Source organism: Melanotaenia boesemani, chromosome 8 (genome assembly GCF_017639745.1).
Source record: "Melanotaenia boesemani isolate fMelBoe1 chromosome 8, fMelBoe1.pri, whole genome shotgun sequence".
Taxonomy (NCBI): Eukaryota; Metazoa; Chordata; class Actinopteri; order Atheriniformes; family Melanotaeniidae; genus Melanotaenia; species Melanotaenia boesemani.
Window position 1 is genome coordinate 34,619,799 of NC_055689.1, and position 23,544 is coordinate 34,643,342.

General features: G+C 44.1%; 2 protein-coding genes across 17 annotated transcripts in view; both read left to right on the plus strand.

Moving 5' to 3' along the window:
- LOC121645098 (zinc finger protein 420-like) overlaps positions 1–23,544 on the plus strand; it is a 1,096,702-nt gene that overhangs the window by 493,455 nt on the left and 579,703 nt on the right. The gene's annotated exons all lie outside the window — the stretch shown is intronic.
- LOC121645089 (discs large homolog 1-like protein) overlaps positions 1–23,544 on the plus strand; it is a 117,346-nt gene that overhangs the window by 55,522 nt on the left and 38,280 nt on the right. For 10 of the 16 annotated variants that reach the window (XM_041993414.1, XM_041993415.1, XM_041993418.1 and 7 more), the window contains one exon: positions 11,761–11,925. In XM_041993414.1, coding sequence (XP_041849348.1) covers positions 11,761–11,925 — 165 coding nt within the window. Of the gene's footprint in view, positions 1–11,760; positions 11,926–16,236; positions 16,387–22,457; positions 22,924–23,544 lie in introns of those variants that run through there. The other 6 variants (XM_041993409.1, XM_041993412.1, XM_041993411.1 and 3 more) reach the window with 2 other exon arrangements.

The following is a 23,544-nucleotide window of genomic DNA, read 5'->3' on the forward strand; positions in this document are numbered from 1 at the left end:
TGGTACAGCAGCACTGTGGTGTAAAAGCCAAGCCAGGACTGTCTGGAGGAGCACCACAACTCAGCTCTTCACAGACGCCATTATTGTTGTGTTTGGCGCCGCTCATCACACTGACGTCATATCCTCTAGTGGCGTGGCTACGCTGTCCGTGCAGTACCACAGATGGTAGAGGTCTCAAACCGATCCACCCTGGGACCTGGTCTCAGACATGATCGGTTTTAATGGAAGCTAATCCCTGGTTTCATGGGGATGAAAGGATGGATTGCTAAAATACTTTTGCGGTTTTACTGCAATCCGGCCTTCATCGGTACGACCCCTGAATCAGCATTATTATGCAATACCAGTGGCACTGTATTATGTACCAGTGACACAGTCTTATATACAAGAACAAGATCTGGACAATTGACAGCTATGCCCTGCTGGTGATCAGAAACCCCGCTGACATAATAAGATGGCCAAAGGAGGAAGTTCAGACCACAGATTTTTGGGTTTCCACCCCAAATCCAGTGTCCAGAGGCAATATGCTAAGTGCAACGCTGGAGGTCGAGGACTAGTGAGCATCAGGGCCACTACCCAAGATGAAACATTCAGGCTCCATGAATACATCAGGAAGATGGCCCCAAGGGATAAAGCACTGAGTAAATGCCTCAGGCAATGGAACCTGGAGAATTAAATGGAGGAACCATCATGCGAGGAACACGGGAAACTGGAGAAATACCAAGGACTCAAGGAAGAGCTGGAGAAAGCCTGGAAGGTGAAGGCAACTGTAGTACCAGTGGTTATCGGAGCGCTGGAGGCCATGTCCCCCACACTGGAGAAGTGGCTCGAAAAGATACCTGGACAACCATCTCCATCCAGAAGAGTGCAGTCCTAGGAAAAGCTAAGATACTGTGTAGGACCCTCATGCTCCCAATACTCTGTAGAAAACCCGAACTACGCCTAGGTAGAGGAGGTGGGAGGGTGGGTGAGACCAGCAATCGGTCTGAAGTGTGGACTAGAATATTTCCAAGATACCAACTTAAAAAACAAAAGTTTCTCTGCCATATTTTCCTAATTGCATGTGCCCTCCCGTCATGTTGCCGCACCCCCCCAAAGGGGAGCTCGCCCCCAGTTTAAGAGCCACTGCACTAGTGACATAGTGCTATATTCTAGTGGCACTGTGTCCATATACTAGTGACACATCGTTATGTAGTAGTGACACAGCGTAATATAGCAGTGACACTGCGTTATACACAGTGACACAGCGTAATATAGCAGTGACACTGCGTTATACACAGTGACACAGCGTAATATAGCAGTGACACTGCGTTATACACAGTGACACTGCGTTATACAGTGGCACGCTGCTATATTAGTTACTTAGCGTTATATAGTAGCGACACGTCGTTATACACAAGTAATTTTCACTGAAGTAGCGTTGCTTAGAAAAATTAATTTCAGTTCCAGCTCATTTCGTAGGTGCGATCATCAGAAACTGTGGTCCAGTTTCTGCAGGGTGCAGTGCCGTCCTTTCTCCATGTTGCTGTAGTTTCTGGGGTGGATTTGAATTTGTTTCACCCTCAGACAGTTGACATCAATCATGCTACTGCTGGCGGAGGAACAGGATTTAATTAACTTGTTTCACCAGCTGTAGCTTCATTTGATAAACGTGTTTGAACAGACATTTGGCATAAAAATGTCACAACCCGATGTTTAATTCAGGAAAGTTGACAGAAATGATTCTGATGTCATCACTAAAAAACAGTCTGCCAAAAACATGGAGCATCTCTAAAATGAAGTCTGGGACATTTGCAGTCAGTGTCTGCTCCGTCCTGTGGGAAAGGACCAGAATGGTTGGATTAGCTTGAAGACTTTCAGAACCTCAGAGAAGGTGAGTAACAGAGGGATGGATGCAGAACACAGAAAAGATGGATTTCATCCTCCAGCTGGCCTCTGTTTGTTGTTCCCATCTTCCTCCTTGTATTCCTCTTCATCACACCCTTGAATCATCCACAGACCCTCCTCCTCCTCCTCCTCCTCCTGAACATCCTGCTACATCCCCTCTGTGATGTTACTCCTATTAATAGCAGCTTTTGGCAGGCTGGAGTCGGCAGTGTGCCGCCTCCTCCTCCTCCTCGACAGCTCTCAGAGAAATGAGGGGGAGGAGGAGGAGGAAGATGCTGTCTTCAGGCAGACTTCAGTGGAAACCTCCCCACTTCCTCCAACATCCACATTTCCATTTGTGCTGCTCTCTGCCTCAGTGAGTGGGCTCAGTGTCTGTCTGACATGAAGTTGTGCTGCGTTCATGGACTGCTCTGGAAATCCTCCTGAAGGATCTTTGCGACTCAGAGCTTCGCCATGGACTCACTGCAGCGTGAAACCTGAAACATCCCTGTTTCTGGCCTCCTGATGCGTCTCCATCTGCTGCTCGCCAATCACTCGGTGTTCATCCTGCACAGTCCAGGAGCCAACGGCGGGGACTGAAATACAGAAATCTCATTCTCTACAGTTCTGTAACTGTAGCTAAAACTGGTTTAAAATAAACATGCTGACCTCATGTTATTTTATGAGAGTTCAGGAGCTCATTCAGGTGATATTTAAACATAAGTAGCATCATTGCTTCTAGTCATGTAGACGTGGTGAAGACGACGTGATGAAGTTCAAACTGAGCATCAGAATACGTCGGCCCTACCGTACGCAGTCGCTGCACCAGCTTTAGCTGAAAGTGACACGGACGACCCGGTACTAGAAGGCGGTCTTGATGAAGAGGACGACCCGGTACTAGAAGGCGGTCTTGATGAAGAGGACGACCTGGTACTAGAAGGCGGTCCTGACGAAGAGGACGACCCGGTACTAGAAGGCGGTCCTGTCGAAGAGGACGACCCGGTACTAGAAGGCGGTCCTGTCGAAGAGGACGACCCGGTACTAGAAGGCGGTCCTGTCGAAGAGGACGGCCCGGTACTAGAAGGCGGTCCTGACGAAGAGGACGGCCCGGTACTAGAAGGCGGTCCTGATTAGGAGGACGACCCGGTACTAGAAGGCGGTCCTGACGAAGAGGACGACCCGGTACTAGAAGGCGGTCCTGTCGAAGAGGACGACCCGGTACTAGAAGGCGGTCCTGACGAAGAGGACGGCCCGGTACTAGAAGGCGGTCCTGTCGAAGAGGACGGCCCGGTACTAGAAGGCGGTCCTGACGAAGAGGACGGCCCGGTACTAGAAGGCGGTCCTGATTAGGAGGACGACCCGGTACTAGAAGGCGGTCCTGACGAAGAGGACGACCCGGTACTAGAAGGCGGTCCTGACGAAGAGGACGACCCGGTACTAGAAGGCGGTCCTGTCGAAGAGGACGACCCGGTACTAGAAGGCGGTCCTGACGAAGAGGACGACCCGGTACTAGAAGGCGGTCCTGTCGAAGAGGACGACCCGGTACTAGAAGGCGGTCCTGATGAGGAGGATCTGAACAACTTTAGTTTATGCACATCTTTTCTGTGGCAGGGTTTTTGTTTTTTCTTAAACTTTTTTCAGTTGTTCTAGCGTCTGATTTCAGCAGGAAAACATCTGTATCTAGATGTTTGTTGATGGTTGATGCTCCAGATGTTGTACCTGAAAGTGTTGCCAGATGTTGGTTTGAAGCATTCAGTTTCTGTCGACTGACATGCGGCTGCAGAGCCGAGGCCACCTCACCATCACTGAGAGTCCAGAGGATGTCAGCATCATCAGCAGGGATTCCTTCAGATACTTTTTACATCCTACTGCTTCATCAAGTCTGTCCGATCCTCAGGTCAGAGGAGTCAGAAAACCACAGTTTGAGGAAACGAAGGTACCTCAGAGTCCAGTTACAGGCCTGCGGTTTGGGCTTTGGTTCAGGATTCAGTGTTTTAGAGAAATTTGAACCTGATCTGCTGTGAAAAAATGATTGCAGCTGTCGTCTGAATCACGTCTTCACACGTTAACCTGCAGACGTGTGAGCTGCTGCTTCATACAGACGCTCATGAAAATGTAAGAGGTCTGTTCTGGTTGTTTGGAGAAATAACTGTTAGGTAAACATGCAGCTGTACGTCAGAAAATGTAAAAACTGGAGTTCTGACTGTTCATATTTATCAATCCTCAGCTAAATAAAAGTGGTTGATAGACGGAGAATTTCTTCTGCTCATGTCAGAGGAACGGTCTTAATGAACGTCTTAAACCTACAGAAAGTCGTCAGATGCACGTGATACCTCTCCTGAATGTTTTGATGATGGTATTTCTGTTACAGTAAATGTTGTTCAGCTCAGATCTCAGTGCTGAGTTCTGCAGGTTCATCAGCAGACCTGTTCCTGGTTGGCTCCCATAGGGGAGACCAGGGTTCCCCCAGGGGACAAATATCAACAGCTTCCAGTGTGTTAACGCCACTGACTAACCATTTTAATAAAAGCATCTGCTAAATGACTGTAATGTTCCAGGTCAGGCTGATACATGAGAAGATGTTTATGGATAAACAAGTGAAATCGGATCCACCTGGTAACATTTTGTTTGATAACTATTTTATTTATATATAAATGTCCTGACCAAATGTTGGAGACCGGAGAGTTTTTACTAGTTCTCTGAGTTACTGGGAAACCCTCTTCAAACAGCTGAATGTTAACCAGCTGCATGTTTTCACCGCACTGACTGAGCGACCCGCCTCAGTGATGGTACCACCACCCAAACGTAAACCAACCCACTCACCAATGTAGTGACCTGAGTAACCCACAGAGTGACCAACCTACCCAGTAACTGGAAACGACTCCACTGTCGGGTCGCAGAGGTCAGGAGTTCGTCTTCAGCCTCGGGTTCTACGTAACGAGGTGTTTGATCAGAGGCGTGGGATGATGTGGTGGTTTCTCCAGAAGAGATTACAGATGAATAAAAACCGTCTCTACTTTTCCTGTTTCTGTAAACCAATTTATGACCTCGACCTCCAGGTCTGCAACACCTGCTGAAACCCGTTCTTCACAAATCCAGGACTTTTCATGACTTTATCAGTCTGAGGAAGCCAGAAGTTCCCAGATGAAGGATCTTATGCTGTAAATGTTGGCTGCAAACTCTACGTGCAGATGTTTCCTGCCTGAAAGCCTCGTCTCTGGCTGCCTCTTCCTTCACAGCATCTGCTGGCGGTTGCCAGGCAACAGGCAGCAGATCTGCCTGCTGTAGGTGTGGAACGGCCCAGACCTGCCGGGTGATCCGATGCAGATTAGTGTCTGAAAGTTTAGGCAGAGTTTGACTAATCTGCTGTCAGAGTTGGAGATGAGGATTGTTAAACCAACACCTGAAGAGTGAACATCGGGGGTGGGGGTTTCCAGAAACTCTGCACAAGATTTATTTTGCACTCTTCACATCATAATACCCGTTAACATGCTTAGTTTGAGTGTTAAACATGTCTTCTCTCTTTATTAAACTCTTATTTAAAGAAAACCTTCACAGTCCTCACACGAACATCCTATCTGAGGGCGAACTTCAGCAGCGTGGCACCTTCCTGCCGGCGCCCGTTGTTTCTGCTTGTGCTTTAAAACCAGGAAGTTGTGTTTTACGTCTTACGAGCTGCCAGAAGCGTCCCGCCTCCTGATCAGGGTTGTTTTGGGTGGTGAAATAATTCCTGCTCTTTAGGTGGTGAAAACACAATTCTTAGTTCCTGTGAAAAAAGTTTAGAGAAATTTATTTTAAAAAATGATTGAAACCATGACGTTATAAAAACATCTACATTTAGACAAACATTTATAGGAGCAACAGTTTCCTCACAAACCATCAGTGTGAACTACTTTTCTCAGCACCAGGAGTTGTTTGTGTGAGATCTGCTTGAGTTTAATGCAGGTGGCTGGTACCTGATTATACACCCTACAGAAGCTGAAACCAGTCAGAAAGCAACACACACGTCCAGCATTTAACATGAAACAGATTCTCTCATCACCTTCTTCTCCCACCTAAAACATCTTTATGGGAGGCCTGTCAAAAATAATGTGTTAACACTAATTTAATATTCTAATTTTAATATTCTTAATGCAGTTAACGCTCAGTGGCATGACAAGCCTCATACATCCATCATTTCTCCGTCATGTGGAGAGACAGGATGGAAAAGATGAGCCGGCTTGCTCTATGGATGGATTCGAAAATTAAAAGAACATTAATGGAACAACACATAGACGTCGCCCCCATGGAGGATGATGGTGTTTTAACACCCACGTGGCTGGTCTGGTGTCTCTGGTGGTCTCTGTTTGTGCAGCAGCTGCTTCCTCCCTCTCCTCTCATGTTACGTGAATCATGACGGCTGTCGGCGATCAGCTGCTTTTCTCCTTCGTTGCGTGTGTTTATGGATCAGCTGAGAAGCAGGAAACCAGCGGTTCATGGTTCACGCCGTCTTATATTTACCTTCTCAAACACAGTAGCTGCTGGTGGTCGACAGGGTTTATACTTCAGCTATGCAGGGGCGTTTCTAGAAAAGTTCTGATGGGGGCCAGACAGGAGCACTTTTATAGGTGTAGATATTTTATGGAATATTGAGCTGATTATTACATTTAAAGTGATCATCTGATGTAAAACAGTAAAGAAAAACTAGTAAAACTAGCAGCCAATGATGTATTTTATCAGCAGGTGTTTACTTTGGGTGATGCTGCTGTAGAACGTGCTGCATTTACTGACCCTTGGACATCTGACGTTTACCCAGTAAACAGTTAACAGTAAATATTTGTAGGATTGGCTCGTTCTGTTGATATAATGCAGTGAAAACGGGTCAGTTTCAGGCATAGTTGGGAATGCTGATTAATCGTGATTAATTTGAAAGCTGTAATTAATCTAATTAAAAATTTTAATCATTTGACAGCTCTACTTTATTCCCTTTAGTTCTGAGGATGGAATGAGCTGACTGTTGCATTTTATCTCTATTTTTACTGCATTATATATTTTGTTTTTTTGTTTTGTCTTTTTTCATTTGTAAGGTGATCTTGAGTGTCCTGAAAGGTACCTATAAATGAAATGTATCACTATTATTCATATTGTTCTTATTATTATAATTATTACATGTTTAAAGTTAGGTTTTATAAGCCTAAATTTGCAAGTGCGTTTCCTAAACAGTCAAGAAGCAGTATTAATTCATTTTGACCTTTTCCTTGTCCCCTACACACAGAGATTCCTTCTGATTCTATGAATCTTTTGTTGACATTATACATCTTAGATGGTGATATCTTCAGTCTTCACAATTTTACGTTGAACTTTCGTTATAAAAATTTTCAAGCCAGTTTGTCTCAGATTGGCGAACATCTGTCCATCTTTCCATCTGAGAGACTCTGCCTCTCTGAAATGCTCCTTTTATACCAGTCATGTTACTGACCTGTTGCCAGTTAACCTGATTAGTTGTCAAATGCTCCTCCAGGTGTTTTTGATTTACTTTTCAAGCCTTTTGTTGCTCCTGTTCCAACGTTTTCCAGACGTGTTGCTGCATCAAAGGCAAAAGGCAAATTTATTTGTACAGCACATTTCATGTACAAGACAATTCAAAGTGTTTTACATAAGACGTTACAGCAGGGTGCATTAAAAAACAAAAAATAAATAAAGATTAAAAAATTCAATTAATGAAAAGCAGAAGGAATATGCTAAAATAAAATAGATAAAATGCAAGAAACAAAGTTAAAGAAAAAATTAAAACATGATTCCAGCTTAAAATAACCAGATATAGATTTTGACTTCTAAATAAAAACTACTGAAATACAGCAGAGAACAGGTGGGTCTTTAATCTGGATTTAAATAAACTCCGCCCGGGACAACGGATGGAAATTAGCATTCTGCTATAATCTGGTATGTTTACATTCCTGCTGTATAAGCCTGTCTGTTCATTGGCATGCACTGTCCCGCTCAAATAAATAAACAAATAAACTGAGTGTTTCAGCTGATCTGAGGCTTTCTGGGAGTTTGTTCCAGACATGTGGAGCATAGAAGCTGAATGCAGCTTCTCCATGTCTGGTTCTGACTCTGGAACTGATAAGAAACTGGATCCAGATGACCTGAGGGTTCTGGTAGGTTCATACTGGGTCAAGAGGTCTCTGATGTATGTTGGTCCTAAACCATTCAGATCTTTCTAGACCAGCAGCAGAACTTTAAAGTCTATCCTCTGACGGACCGGCAGCCAGTGTAAAGACCTCAGAGCTGGACTGATGTGGTCCACTTTCTTGGTCTTAGTGAGGACTGGAGCAGCAGAGTTCTGGATCAGCTGCAGGTGTCTGACTGATGTTTTAGGTAGAACCTGTAAAAACACTGTTACAATAATCAAGCCGACTAAAGATGGAAGCTGGACTAGTTTTTCCAGGTCCTGCTGACACATCACATCTTTTACCCTTCATATGTTAGGCTGACTTTATAGTTCCCTTAATGTGTTTTTCAAAGTGAAGGTCTAAATACACCCAGATTTCTGGCCTGGTTGGTGGTTTTTAGGTGTATAGGCTGAAGCTCTGATTCACTATCAGCTCATATTTTCATCACATGGTGAAACGTCTCAGTTTCATCATCTGACATGTTGTTTGTCTGCGATTAGGAATGAAATATGGCTGGATGAGTTTTTAAAAAATGATAAAATTTTGTTTTTAGTAGCATTTTACAGCATAGTGAAGATGAGATTTACTTAACCTGGATCTCTGTCTGGGACTCGGTTTCATTCACTCTGCAGGACGTTCAGACGGTGGATTTAGTTCATCAATGTGTTTCAGACTGAAAGCATGACTCGGTGGTTTTAAAGGTGGTCCTGTCCAGATCTCGGCCCGTCAGTCCGTCCAGTCATGTAACGGCTACGTTGGGAGCGTCCGCCTGTCAACGCGAGCGTCTGTCCTCCCTAAGCCGCAGACCGGATGACGAAGACCGTCCTGACTCATCGATATGCGAAGTGTGCAGACGAGACTCCTCTGGGAAAAATATCAGCTCTCATCTGATGTCCCAGTTTCATCTAGCTCAGTCCTGTTTGTTGGTTTGGACCATAATCACCACCACGACCTTCTCGCCACCGCTTGTCCTCAGCAGAGAGCGAAGCTCTGTGATTGGACGTTTGGTGAAATGCACCCTGGGAGCTGCAGCTGAGTCTTCATGTCTGCAGGCGACTCGTGGCTCTGACTTCAGAGAGGCTGATATTTCTGAGGCAGCTCTTCATCTCTGTGCCGGTGACTCAGCCAGGAGTTTGTGTTCGGTCTGGACCTGAAGTGCCCGGCTCTGAGTCACCTTCTATTGTTCTGAGACCAGCGCTGGTTCTGGAAACGTCCACTCTGATCCAGTCTCCAGCTCCACATGTCTGAAATGTGGCTGTTTTTCATCTGACTTACTGTAAAGATTAGTGCCTTCGTGGACAGAAAAATGGACGTTTTTCAGAACCAGAGCTTCAGTCATTTCAGTCATTTACAGGATAGAAATCAGGCTGAGTGTTTGGGGAGAAGTAAATTAAGCTCAGAGGAGCCTCCAGAACCAACCGCCTTGTTAAACGTGGGCTAAGATGTTCCCGAGTGGTGGTCCTGGTCCACAGCCCACATCCCTGTGATTTGCACAAAGAGGAGGAGAATCTACAACCTGACGTTTTTTCTGTCTGATTGTGTCGTACAGAACACACCTGAGGCATCGGAGTCTCCTCCTCAGAGATTCTTCTTTATCTAAGAACTGCTATTAACAGCCTTTAAAAAGGTTTCTGCCTGGATTTTTCACTTTACACAGGACTTAATACAGTTATTTCACAACTTGTTGTAAGATATTGAAGATGATCTGATCCAGAAATTTCATTTCTGTTCCGTTCTGATGTGAAAATTCCTGTTTCTGTACCAAAACTTTAATCAACTGAATATAAAACAGTCTTTTCTGTTCAAATGGAAAATTGTAGTATCTATAACAAAAAAATATATATAATTTAGTATATTTTCTCTGCATTTCAGCAGCTTGTGGAGCCGTCTATGCCTCTGTTTGTGGAAATCAAAAAATAAAAACCTCTGAACAAATAAAAACACAGCGTCTGTCCGCGGTCTGATCTGTCAGGGTGTTAGAATCCAGATCTGAAATATTCACAAAGATTTAGACTTTAAAAAGTTACTGTCCTGACATCTCTGACAACATGCTGAACCTGATCATGTGAAATGATCAGAGATATTTATTAACTTGGTCGTAATTAGATAAGTTCCAGCTGAGTGATGTCAGACCACAATGCTGTCTTTACCCTTCAGTCCCTCAGACTTTGTTTACGTTTTCACTCATTTATATGTTTACTGGGCTGGCCAGTAGTGGAAATAAAATACATTCAGGTGTAAGAAATGTTCAGAAAGCCACACCTTTATCTCTCGGGTTGCTTAGCAGAAAGCTAGATGTCACACTTAGACTGGGCTACACAAGCAGATAGATCTGTACATCATCAGCATTAGTGCTGGGCGATATGGAAAAAATCATATATCACGATATGGATTATTTTATATCACAATAACGATATATATCACGATATACCACAATAAAGTATGTTTTCAGTTATTCTCTGTAAAGTTTGACAAAAATTTCATTGCTTACTTTTCTCCAGCTTTATTTTGAAGTGACATTTAACTGTACTGTCACAAATGAGAAACATACAATTTAGTGCAGCAGTATAAATGTATCAAATGAAAACAGCTGTGGTTGAGGTACAGTAGCCTTCACATTTTTTTCAAAATCATACAGTTATTTAAACTCAACTGTCAAAATAAGCACTATTTAATTAATTAAGGTCTTGAAAGCTGTCCTTCTCAACTATATACACGGGAGCCATGCCTTTACAGATGTAACGCGAGATGGCACATGTGATTTGTTTATGGCGCTGGGACGCCTTCTCATATGGCGTACCTTGTGCGAAAGACTGCTTTATCTTCGGCTGGCTATAGTTTTTCTTTTCGCAACTTGCCCCCGCTGTTCCACTTGGTTTAGCTCGGATTTTTTGGATTGTCATGTATTCTTTTTCGTGGACCTTCTTAAGGTGATAGAAGAGGTTTGTTGTGTTGGCATCGGGCATAGTTTGCATATGGCCGTCTTCTGATCGGTGTCGGACTTCTTGAACCCAAAATGTAACCAAACCACAGACGTACCCCCTCTTTTGGGTAAAAGTGCTTCTTCTTGGGCTGCCTGCGTAGCTGTCTCTATCTGCGACTCCTGGCATGAAACATCAACCTGTTGCGCGTCCATCGTTCAGCACTCATGATTAACGTAAAGCATTTTGCAAACCCGCGTGAGAATCAAAGAACGTAAAGCAGCGTCATGTCGCAAAACCACCAGACGGAGTTTCTTTGCAGAAAATCTTTTTTTATTCTTCTTTATTTTCACTTATAAAAACTTAGAGTATGCATAGTGACAAGACAACGTTAATAAAATCGTCGCAGCCTATTTAATGATATATTTGTTGTAATAATTGATAAAATTAGGTTAGAAACGATAGAAATGATATAAGAGAAATGGCACGATAGACACTTTTCTATCGTCCCCACGATATGTATCGTCATATCGCCCAGCACTAATCAGCATAACAGAAAACAGGATAGAGCCGAGAATGCAGCCCTGAGGTACGCCACAGCAGAGTCAGACATGATGGAAAAGCTTCACCAACCATAACAGAGAAGCTCATGTTAGTCAAATACGACCCAAACCAGTTCAGGACAGCGTCACCACAGCAGGAGAGCTAGCATCAGCTGCTGAGCTAGCATCAGCTGCTAACCTAACACCGTTATGAACTGATCTGAACCCTAACTGGTATTTTTCTGGAACCCAGTTTTAATTCGTTTTGTGCTCTTGCAGAAGTATCGGCACCACGATGAGGACTCGTCCCCCCAGGAGCAGAGCTCGCCTCAGCTGACAGAGGAGGCGGGGGGGCCCGAGCTGGTCCAGGTGGCCGAGAAGAACCTGTCCCAGATTGAGAATGTGCACGGATACGTCACGCATGCTCACATCTCACCTATGAAGGTAGGAGGCGGAGCCTGTGGCCTTCTCTGCTTCCTCTTCCTCAGAACTTCATACATTATGTGTTGCTCCCACTCCAGCTATGAACTGGAACCTGTTTATGTTTACATGTTTATGTTTACATGTTTATAATCTTCACACACACGGGGAGGATGGGGGTTGTTGGCTGTGTGTGTCACCTACATGTGAGCTGCTCTGAGGTCCGTTTGCTGCCATTCTGTCGTCTGTAGCTCCGCCTTCGTGTTTGAATAAACTTTATTACCACCATCAGTCTGCACACAGACGTCTCAGTAATAGTTTGGAACTGAAACCGATCATGGACCAGATTCCAGGTCTTCCTGCTTTGACAATAGTCAGTGCAGCATCAGCACCGACTCTGCGACCGCTGAGGGTGAACGGAGACTCTGTGTCACAACCGGGAACATAATTTAGCATCAAGATGACGGAAGAGTAGGAAATTAAAGTCAGATCTGTGGAAATATTTTGGTTTCATACTGGAGAATTTGACCAAAAATGGCTCCTTTGTCAGCAGTTGTTACTGAAGACACAGTCAGCTATTTTAAAAGCTTTTAGAAATTAAATTATTTCATAATGCCTTCAGAAAAACACCTGTATTTAACCATGATCGGATCTACCCAAACATTCTCAGACCTTCCTATAATTCCTCTATTGATTTCCATCTTTAGTAAATATTTTCATTTTTCTGTCTGCTGCTCAGATTTTAACACGTTTACGTCACGTTACCGTCACCTGCCATTGCTGCTGCACTAAAAGCGCCTGTTTTACGTGCTTCTGTCAGAGTGCATCATGGGAAATGCCACAGATCAACTCTGAAATCAGATTTTGTTTTGTTCTGTTTTTAGATAAAATCAAAGAACAAAAGAAGTAAAACAACAAAAACATGAATAAAAATAAAATTTAATTCACAGGGAGGATTTTAAACAGATTAGAATGTGAGAGTAAAAAGATGAAATATTAACAGTGATCATTTCGGGTCATCCTCAGCTGATCGGTATGTTATAATCTTTCAGACGGTTCGGGTCAGTAACAGAACATCAGAAAACCTCGGCTTGCCTCATTAATCTGATGAAGAGATTATCTGAGATGTGATATTTCACCCTGCATGGCTCACACTAACCGAACAGGAGGTCAGATTCATGTTTGCTCTGCGGAGCTGTGCTGCCACCTTGTGGTCATTCATAGACACTGCAGCAGCAGTATCTACATCTACGCCATAAACATCTACAAGAGGATATTCCCCATTATCTTTATTATTGTTATAGTTTAGAAGGGAAACCATCTGGAATCCTCAGTTGTGAAAACCAGTGGAAATGATCCTAAAAGGAGAAAAAGTAAATTAGTTAAAATGCCAGCTAGAAAATCGATCTGTGACATCACAGAACTTTTTAAGGTATTCAGAGCTGAACTCTCAATTAAACTGGGGAAATACTCAGTTTCACATCTTCCTGAACAACTTCAGTTATTTTGGTTGGTTTGACCTCCACTGACGTCCAGCAGCTTCCTCCAGGTTTACTTCTGACTTGTTTAATTAAAAGTACGACTCAGATGAAGCTCCAGCAGAACTGATCCAGAGCTACCAACTCCAGCGATGAGTTTTACTGTATGAAAACAGAAAATTTAAGAGAAGATGCAGTCTGTATGATGGACAGATGTCCATATAAGTCCTGGAAAAGTCTGGATTCTGTCAGGGAAATTTGTCTTCTCAGAGCTACGGTGTAGGAAACTAATCTTCCAGAAACTGGAGGGAAATACTTAAATATTTAGCTTAGTCTTAAGCTTAGTTTAGTGTTTAGATTAGTTTAGTCTTTAGCTTAGTTTAGTGTTTAGATTAGTTTAGTCTTTAGCTCAGTTTAGTGTTTAGATTAGTTTAGTCTTTAGCTTAGTTTAGTGTTTAGCTTAGTTTAGTGTTTAGGTTAGTTTAGTCTTTAGCTTAGTTTAGTGTTTAGATTAGTTTAGTCTTTAGCTTAGTTTAGTGTTTAGCTTAGTTTAGTGTTTAGGTTAGTTTAGTCTTTAGCTTAGTTTAGTGTTTAGATTAGTTTAGTCTTTAGCTTAGTTTAGTGTTTAGATTAGTTTAGCCTTTAGCTCAGTTTAGTGTTTAGCTTAGTTTAGTGTTTAGGTTAGTTTAGTCTTTAGCTTAGTTTAGTGTTTAGATTAGTTTAGTCTTTAGCTTAGTTTAGTGTTTAGCTTAGTTTAGTGTTTAGGTTAGTTTAGTCTTTAGCTTAGTTTAGTGTTTAGCTTAGTTTAGTGTTTAGGTTAGTTTAGTCTTTAGCTTAGTTTAGTGTTTAGATTAGTTTAGTCTTTAGCTCAGTTTAGTGTTTAGGTTAGTTTAGTCTTTAGCTTAGTTTAGTCTTTAGCTCAGTTTAGTGTTTAGATTAGTTTAGTCTTTAGCTTAGTTTAGTGTTTAGGTTAGTTTAGTCTTTAGCTTAGTTTAGTCTTTAGCTCAGTTTAGTGTTTAGCTTAGTTTAGTCTTTAGCTTAGTTTAGTGTTTAGATTAGTTTAGTCTTTAGCTTAGTTTAGTGTTTAGATTAGTTTAGTCTTTAGCTTAGTTTAGTGTTTAGATTAGTTTAGTCTTTAGCTTAGTTTAGTGTTTAGATTAGTTTAGTCTTTAGCTTAGTTTAGTGTTTAGATTAGTTTAGCCTTTAGCTTAGGGTTAGCTAAGTTTACTTGTGAGAGTTTAGTTTACATTTAGATTGGATTAGTTAAGTTTTCATACTGAAACTTCATGTATCTCCGTTCCACCATCATGGCCGACCGGATCCAGAACCTAAGACCTCACTCTGTGAATCTGAGTCCAGCTGGTTGGATGAACGTGGGAAAAGACTAAACCTCCTGACGCGTCTCAGAGATGGATGTTGTTTCCAGATGGTGCAGACAGTTGTTGCTTCTTGTTTGTCAGCGTCAGACTTCAGGTCATGTTCACGTGTCTGCAGCATGCTCAGCATTCAGCTCCTACACCTCAGAGTATCTGTGATCCATAACGCTCAGTCCCGACCTGACAGGTTGCTTGACTGATCAACTGTGATCGATTCTGTCCTCATCGTGTTTTGTGTTTGGTTTTTAAGTCAGAACAATCACTGCAGTGCTGTTGTTCACCTGCTGCTCCTCATTGATCACTGATCGGTTCTGTGTTCTGATGGATTAGCAGAACTTTAGAACCCAGAAAGTTCTGTTGGTCATCAGATTGTCTCTGAATCCCGTCGACGCCCAGCTTCCTCCTCCTCCTCCTCCTCCTCCTGCTCTTCATGTCTGCCTGTTTCTTCTCAGCCTCTTCTGGGTTACTTTTCTTCTTCTCTGTTTTTTCTATGTGATAAACCCAAACTGCAAAGTTGTTTTTCTCTGTTCAGCTGATCTCATGTTCAGATCCAAACTAGAGTCCAGCTGAAGCGTGGAAATGTGATGAAACAGAGACGAGCAGGAGCTGGAGTCAGAAACAGCTGATGGCAGAAAATCTCAGCTCTCATCGTTTTATATTTGAGTTAATCTTAAAGAATCTGGTGTATTTTCTCTCTGCTAAATGGTGAAAAACTCTGTGTGCTTATTTCACCAAAGAATGTAGGAATAACATTTAAATTAAGAATTTAAATTTTATTAAATAATATTTTATTTTAATTAATTTTTCTCTTATTGTTTCAGGGGAAATGTGTTGAATATTAGTTCAAAGGCTATTTTTATATCTGCATTATTTAGATAGAGAGAAAAATATATAAATGTATAAATAAAGTAATAACCTAAAAATAATCATACATAATATTTTAAATACATTTCTGGTGCTTTTGCATTAAAAATGTTTTAACTTTTCTCAGAAGCAGGTGAAAAATCTGGCATTTTTGATGGAAATCTTTTAAGAAGCTACGACCTCCTGGAGTAACAGGAGGTCAGAGGATAACGTGTTCGGTAAATATCCTGACGTTTATCCTCTCATGCCAGATGTCAACTGGGAAATCTGGGAATTCTGGGACAAGTCAGGAATGAAAAGCTGCATTTGATCTCTGGCTGCAGACGGTCTCCACTGCTTGACATGTTTCTGTAGCAGCTTCAGGTTGTTATTGATCCCTCTTTTTAATGAACCCTGGATTTTAATGTGGAGCTTTGTGTTCAGACGGCCAATAAAGACTGAGATGGTTTGAATCTGGACATGAGACGTTTCCTGAAGGAGAAACTGGAGAACATCTGGTCTATAATCTGCTGTATTTCCCTTTATATCTCTGTAAACTGCTGCTTTTCTGATTTTGCTTGGCTGTATTTTGACCCCTACGAGCCTCCGTGTTTCCTCCCCCGTCCTGTATCCTGTAGGTAGCATCTCTGGAGTGCATCTTTGACGGCTCTTCAGCATTAGGACACCTTCACTCGGAGCTCCCCTCCCCCACGCCCTCCACCCTCTACCCCCACGGAGAGGACAGCTCCCTCCCCTCCTGCTCCTCCAACCCCTACCCCCCGATCCAGGTAAACCCACCCCCACCTAGAGCTTCACATCTCCATCATGCTTTCATGGCATGTAGAAGACATCATTTCACCTCCATGCCGATTAAAAAGTCATCAATTTTTTTCTGGGGAACGACATGTTTGCTGGTGGAAGATTTTCTGTCTTCATGTGGAGATGGAGGCTGCGAGAGCTCCATGAAGAGTAAACGTGTGGTTATCTAAAAGTGTGGTTATATTAGAAGTGTTGGATTTTAGCCACAAGGTTCTGGTGGTTGAGTTGATGGTTCCCCACTGTGATCTCAGGGACTGTTTGATGGATTCAGATAAAGTTTAGTTCAGATCTTCATGTTTCCCAGACAGATGCTCCTCATGATGACTTACCAGGTACCAGTCAGGGGTTCCAGTGCTGGATATTTCTGATTGGCTGACTCCTCTTTAATATCTATAAGATCTTTGTAGGATGTTAGACCTCAGTGAGATCTACAAGAACCTTCAAGTCCCTTGGAGTTAAATTACTGGGTACTTTCAAGTCCTGTTTCCATCAAGGGATCCAGCTTGGTATCTGCTGCATTTCCACAGCATCCATACCCTTTCTTGGTCGGCTTGGTTTCAGTGGGACAACGATAGATGCATCAGATACGTGATGATGTCATAGCGGTGCAACGCCGTCCTCAACTTATAACAAAGAATTTGAACCAGAAGCAAACAACCGACATCCAGCACTTGGTTTTCTTCTTCTCCTCATGTGGCTTTAAACAACAAAAAATCCACCTTATATTCAAACATGGTGCCGTTGCCCCTTTGTTCTTGGAGCCATGTCGGATAGGAAGTGATGATTCTTTCAACCAGTCAACGGATTGTAGTGTCCAGCTTCACCCTTTTGGGTCAGATTGTTAAGACTGGGATCCCAACAGAAGGCTCCCAAAAAAGGGGGACGGATGTGTTCGGATAGTCTGGTGCCCTTCCCACTTTTTGTCTGTGAAAATACAAAAAAATGCGTACCTACCTGTACCGTACCGTAAAGCTGATGTTTCCAAACCTGTTAAAGTTTTTGTGTGTTGGACATGGACATGTGTAACTGTGTGTGTATTTGAGTGAGTGTATTTTATTTTTCTTTGTTTATTGAAGTCTAAATGTTTTTACAGAGCTTCAGTGAGTGATGCAGAATTTGAACCTGTGACCTGTGAGTTCATATATGTCCTGAGCAGGACCTGTGAGTTCATATATGTCCTGAGCAGGACCTGTGAGTTCATATATGTCCTGAGCAGGACCTGTGAGTTCATATATGTCCTAAGCAGGACCTGTGAGTTCATATATGTCCTAAGCAGGACCTGTGAGTTCAAATATGTCCTAAGCAGGACCTGTGAGTTCAAATATGTCCTAAGCAGGACCTGTGAGTTCAAATATGTCCTAAGCAGGACCTGTGAGTTCAAATATGTCCTAAGCAGGACCTGTGAGTTCAAATATGTCCTAAGCAGGACCTGTGAGTTCAAATATGTCCTAAGCAGGACCTGTGAGTACATATATGTCCTAAGCAGGACCTGTGAGTACATATATGTCCTAAGCAGGACCTGTGAGTTCACGTATGTCCCGAGCAGGACCTGTGAGTTCACGTATGTCCCGAGCAGGACCTGTGAGTTCATATATGTCCCGAGCAGGACCTGTGAGTTCATGTATGTCCTGAGCAGGACCTGTGAGGTGTTGTGTCACATTGTATGAACCAGGAGGCTCAGCTGAGCAGATCAGGGTGTGATTTGTGTCTGTGAAAAATAGTTTTAAGTTACAGCATGTAAAAAGAGGTACTTCATGTTGTTTGGGACAAATCTCATTGGAAGTTAACATAACAGCCTATAGGGCAGTAGGTGGGGGCTTCTTGAGCTGTGTCCGAATGTCCACCCTACTCCCTAACCCCTCGTTCACTACATAGGGCTGCACTACATAACACACTACATAGTGACTCGTTCTCTTGGCGATTCGGACACGAAGCTGCTTATTGTTTTGTCGCCGCAAACCACCTGACTACCGCCGTTACCCCGGCAACCACAACCCGCGTCAAGATGCCATTCCAAATCCAAAGTTGTGTGTAAATATTTTTATTTTTATCCCTTATGTTGTATTTTATTCTTTGTTTGTTTGCTTATAGGTAATTTTGCATGTTGAGCTTCTGCCCGCAATGCATTGTGGTCCATATTGACCCGTCTAGTGACCATCGATGCTCACTACTTTTCAAGATGCATTGTGGGTAATTTTGAGTGCCCTACTTTTTTCTCTCTGGACATTCGGACACAGCCCTGGTTCCAGAGGGTCCAGACAGCTGTGAAGGTCAGAATGTGAGAGAGAGGTGCTAGTTTTCTACGTTTCAATGTTAAAATGATGCTTGTATGGCTGCAGGCTAAAAACTTCATTTTCAGGCCAGATTCTGCTACTTTTTCTCTCTCTGTCAGTTGAGGCCTCCACTATGGAGTTCGTCTCCATAGCAACCCAATATAAACACTGAATTTCACTGGATCTGAGGTCCATGTTTGGATGTGGATTTTTTTAAAATTGTTTGAGATATCAAAAACCAGAAAGTCAGATCTGTAGTCTTGTGTAGGCCTGTCACGATAAGACATTTTGCTGTGCGATAAATATTCTCAGAATTTATTGTGATAAGCGATAATATTGGGCAAAGCTGTCATGTGTTCTCATTTTGAGACCAGTTTCAACTAATATAATGACAATGCCTTAATAATGCAAGTACACTCTTTCAAAGATCAATAAACTTTCATTTCTAAAGAACATTTTACACCAGACCTGGAAGAAATTTTAAATAAAACAAAACAATAAAAAGAATGGACTCTCAGTCTCATTAACAATGAAAGAAAACTAAACACAACCAAAAACACTAAGTGTGATAGAAAATAAAGTCTCTGTTCTGTAAACAAAATTACTTCAAACAATATATTAAAAAATATTAAACATGAGGCTCAGACAGAGAAACCCAGTAAAACCACCAGTTAGTACCACTGTATTTAAAAAAAACTAAAAATAAATACTGTGCATCGTTGCTGTTTGTGAAGCTGAAATATCTCCCTCATCACTGCTGATCTACGAGCAGTGAAGAAGCGCTGCTGCAGCGCTGCGTCTTTTCCACGAACGCCGGGACACCGGCCCAAAAGTACCGCGGCCCACCGGGAATCCTCCCGAACCTCTCGATTAGCCGACTGCTCTTGATGTGTATTTCAGCTGAGAGATCAGAGGTTTAGCACGAGAGCATAAGAAGCCACTGCGATGTGTGATGTGTGAGAGTTGGCAGTCCTGTAAAACAAATGCAGCATACCGGCTCGTACAGGTTGGTGGTTCACCAACATGCTGCTGTCAACATGACACCAGAGACATCAGCCCACAAGAAACGAGAGCGTTCAGTCCAGATACTCCAAACCTGTCACACCGTCTGTGGTAAAGTAAGAAATAAAGAAAAAAAATGATCGCAGCCGGCATCACGCTCAGTTTTTCTTACCGTGCAATTAATTGACTTTTTGCTTAGGTCTAATCTTATGAACATTTTAGTTCTATAGATAAATTTGGTGGAATGAAAAACAACCATTAAAATATTTTTGAAAATATAAACAATATCAAAAAGTGTGCACTTCTCCTGAATGAGCTGTGGTGTATACTAGAAACCTGAAGACGGTCTGTGCACCCTGCCATCAGACTGGTCGTTGGCTTCCCATGTACATCAACATCAAGCTGGAGCATAAATGTGGGAGTGTTGGAGTTTGGAGCGTTAACAGACCACATGGAGGTCTGTGAGGATGGAAACCATGTGGCTCCAAGGGGCCATCAACTATGTTTTCTCTCACTTCTTGTGGAAAAAATGGTCATTTCTGATGTTGTAGAGCAGAATAACTGAGCTCCACGCGTCCCTCCGTCCTGCTCTCAGCGGTTTCCTGCGTGTTTAAGGTGAGGCGTCCTTGTCCTGGCGTCCTTGTCCTGACGTCTGCCGGCGGCTACCTTCCCACCTCCACAGCGACAACGCAGTGAATAGATCGAGGACGTACAGTACACTACTTTCATTTTGTCATCTCTCTGCCTCCGCCTCGGTGGCGCCATGGCAACGCAGGAGATGAATGTCGACAAAGAAAATCCCCACAGCCACAGAAAGGAGGAGGAGGATGAAGAGGAGGAGGAGGAGGGGTTGAACCTGCACAGAGGAACGAGGACAGATTAAGTGAGGCTGTCAGGAACACGATGGGGGGGTTGGACGTAGTAAACCGTCTTCCTGCTCCAGCAAAGACATTTACAGCAAAAGACATGTTCTCCATCATCTCATCTCCACACTCCTCATCAGCAGAGGATACGGGGGGGGGACACCAGCTCTGTTTGTAGCTTTCAGGAAAACATGGACATGTTCGGTTTTCCAGGTCTGGAATGTTGGAGGGAAAGTTCTGAAAAACATTTCCAGAAACATTCCCCACATAGATGATCTGCTCAAAGCGGTTACCTGATACACTCCCTAGCTGTTTACATTTCCTGAATTTATGAAGTATTTCAGCTCTTCTAAAAGGTCACCTGATCTTTGCTGCTGCATTTGGGGTCTTCGTTCAGCTGTCGGACAGATGAACTCACATCAGCCAGCCCGAGCTGTGCTGCCAGCTTCTTTTTTTCTCCTCCAATCTTTCCAAACAAGCCCTTTTCTTCCCTTTATTCAAGGCAACAGGTTCAGGCGGGAGACCCAGGCCCTCCCGGCTTTCCTAGGAAGTCCCGGGTTGTTCCCAGGCCAGAAGAGATATATATAATCCTTCCAGTGGGTCTGAAAGACGTGCCCAGAGAACGTCCAGAGGGAGACGACCTGGATGCATCCTAATCGGATGCCTGAACTACCTCCGCTGGCTCCTTTCAGCTTCCGTATGAAGCTCCTCACCGGATCCCTGACTGAATCCAGCCTCCTTTTAAAGGAAACTCATTCTAGCCACTTCACCACAAGTAAGCAAAAGCTTCGTCCTCATTGCAGCGGAAAACGGAGCAATACCACTGGAAATCGTCAGGGCAGAATAGCTGACAAGCGAACGGCGGGAGAAACAAATCAGAGAAGAAGAGGATCAGGAAGGGAACAAAAAAGACTATATACGAATGTTAAGGGCTTGTTGGGCGGTTGGAAACAACTTCATAGCGACGCATTACCGCTGCCAGACAGTGTCTGAAACCAAGTGAACTCCCGAACTCAGCACTGCCCCCTAGTGGAGGAATGGACTTGACAGCCTTGACACCTTAAAACATGGCACTGCATCAGATCCTACCGGTCCTCCGGCTATCATCCTATCATCCGACATACTTAAACCTAGAACTATCTTCGTAGGCGGAACAGAGTTCGCTTCTATCATCCAGATCAGAGCTGGTTTGCAACTCCTCCCCAAACGAAGTAGACTTTCCCAGCACGGGAACTGGGATTGGAATCAAGGTCTGGTGTGAATGCAGCCTTACGCTCATTCCCAACCTGGAGGGTACATTCAACCCTGTTCTGGTTCATGACCATGAACTCAACCGTTTCCCACTCAGCTGGAGATCCTAGACTTGGTCTAACTGGACTGTCATGGACTTTAACATTTAACATGCTAACTGAAGCCTGGAGAGTCTGAGATGGTTTTTCCAGTTTCTCACAGTCTGACCTTGAGCTGAACCTGATGGGACCATTACTGGAAAGAAAAATGTCTTCCACACGAGAATAATGTTTATCTTTCTAGAGTGAGGGAGATGGTTTAGTGGATTTGCTGCGTTCAGGTTCAGACCTGCTCTCCGGTTGGACCCCAGCTCATCCCAAAAGATGAAACCCTTTTTTCTTTATTTTGCCCTCCTCTGATCTGCACGCTGTCCATCACAGCCGTGATTACTCAGCATTTTTCTGGGCCGAGCGTTCCCGCAGACTCATTGTTTGTGGAGGGAAACTGAAGTGGGACAAAGGTCAGCTGGATCGGACGCACTGAGGAGGAAGAAGAGGAGGAAGGAGCTGCGTGATGTTTTCACACTGCAGAGAGATCAGAGGACTGACTTCCTGGCTGCGTGCGCTCTCTTTAAACACACACACACACACACACTCTCTTCATCCTCCGTCAGCGCTGCAGTCTGTTGTCTGCCTCAGACAGACGAAGGCTGCTCTCTCCTCCTCCTCAGTGATGATCCCTCACCCTGCCAGGTTAACTCACCCTCCGGAGGCTCCGCTCTCTTTTTTCCCATCAAGCCGAGTGTGTCCCTACAGCCGGCCGACGTCCGCCGCTCGCTGACGGCTGGAGGAGGAGGAGGACGGATTCTGGTCACCTCCACCAGCTCCTCCGCAGCCTCCCTGTTTGTGTCTGTGAGGAGGGGAGGGGAGGGGGGGCACAAGGTGGAGTGAAACCCCCCCTCCCGTCGTCTGCTCTCCAGCCAGCACCACCTCCGCCACCCAGCAGCCTGCAGCAGGAGCCAGAGGAGGCGCAGAGGAGGCGCAGCAGCATGCTGAACTCTGTGTGGTATGCCAAGAAGATGGGCCGCCGCATCATGGGCACCCTGAGGAGGACCAAACGGCTCCACCGCCGCCTCCTGGTAGGTCACCCCCCCACATGTAAAAGCAGAACTCCTCTGAGAGGAGGTGCTGCACCGTGACTCATTTCTCCAGCGTCTGAGTGCATGTGACCGTGCACTACTCTGCCGGGTGTGTGTGTTGTTGTGGCCCCGCTGAACGAGGCAGGTGTGTAAAAGTTGCAACAGGAGCTGCTGCTGCGTCATGTGGTGCGTCGTGGTTGTCGGGTAAACACGGTAAGCGTGTGGCATGTGTGTGCGTGAGATCTGGGGTAATGATGTGAAGCGTGTCACAGCTCGTCGACTAAATGTGAGACAGCTCCGAGCACGATCCGACACACAGAGCTGATGAACCTTCCAGAGCTTCCAGGACTCGGATCTGGGATCTCCACCGTCTCCCTAAATCCAGATCCTGAGGGGAGAGATTTACCTGCATGAACAGCAGCATCATGTTCTGGGCAGATGTGAGGAACCCCTGCAGTAGCACATGCCTTCCCTGGCGTTGCCTAGCAACCTCTGGGTTTCTGACACGCAGCGCTCCCGCGCCACCTCCCATCTCCTGCCTCAAACACGCATGTTAACATACATGAACATCAACACGCTGCAGGAAGCAGCTTCAGTCTCATCAGCTCATTTAAGGGCTTC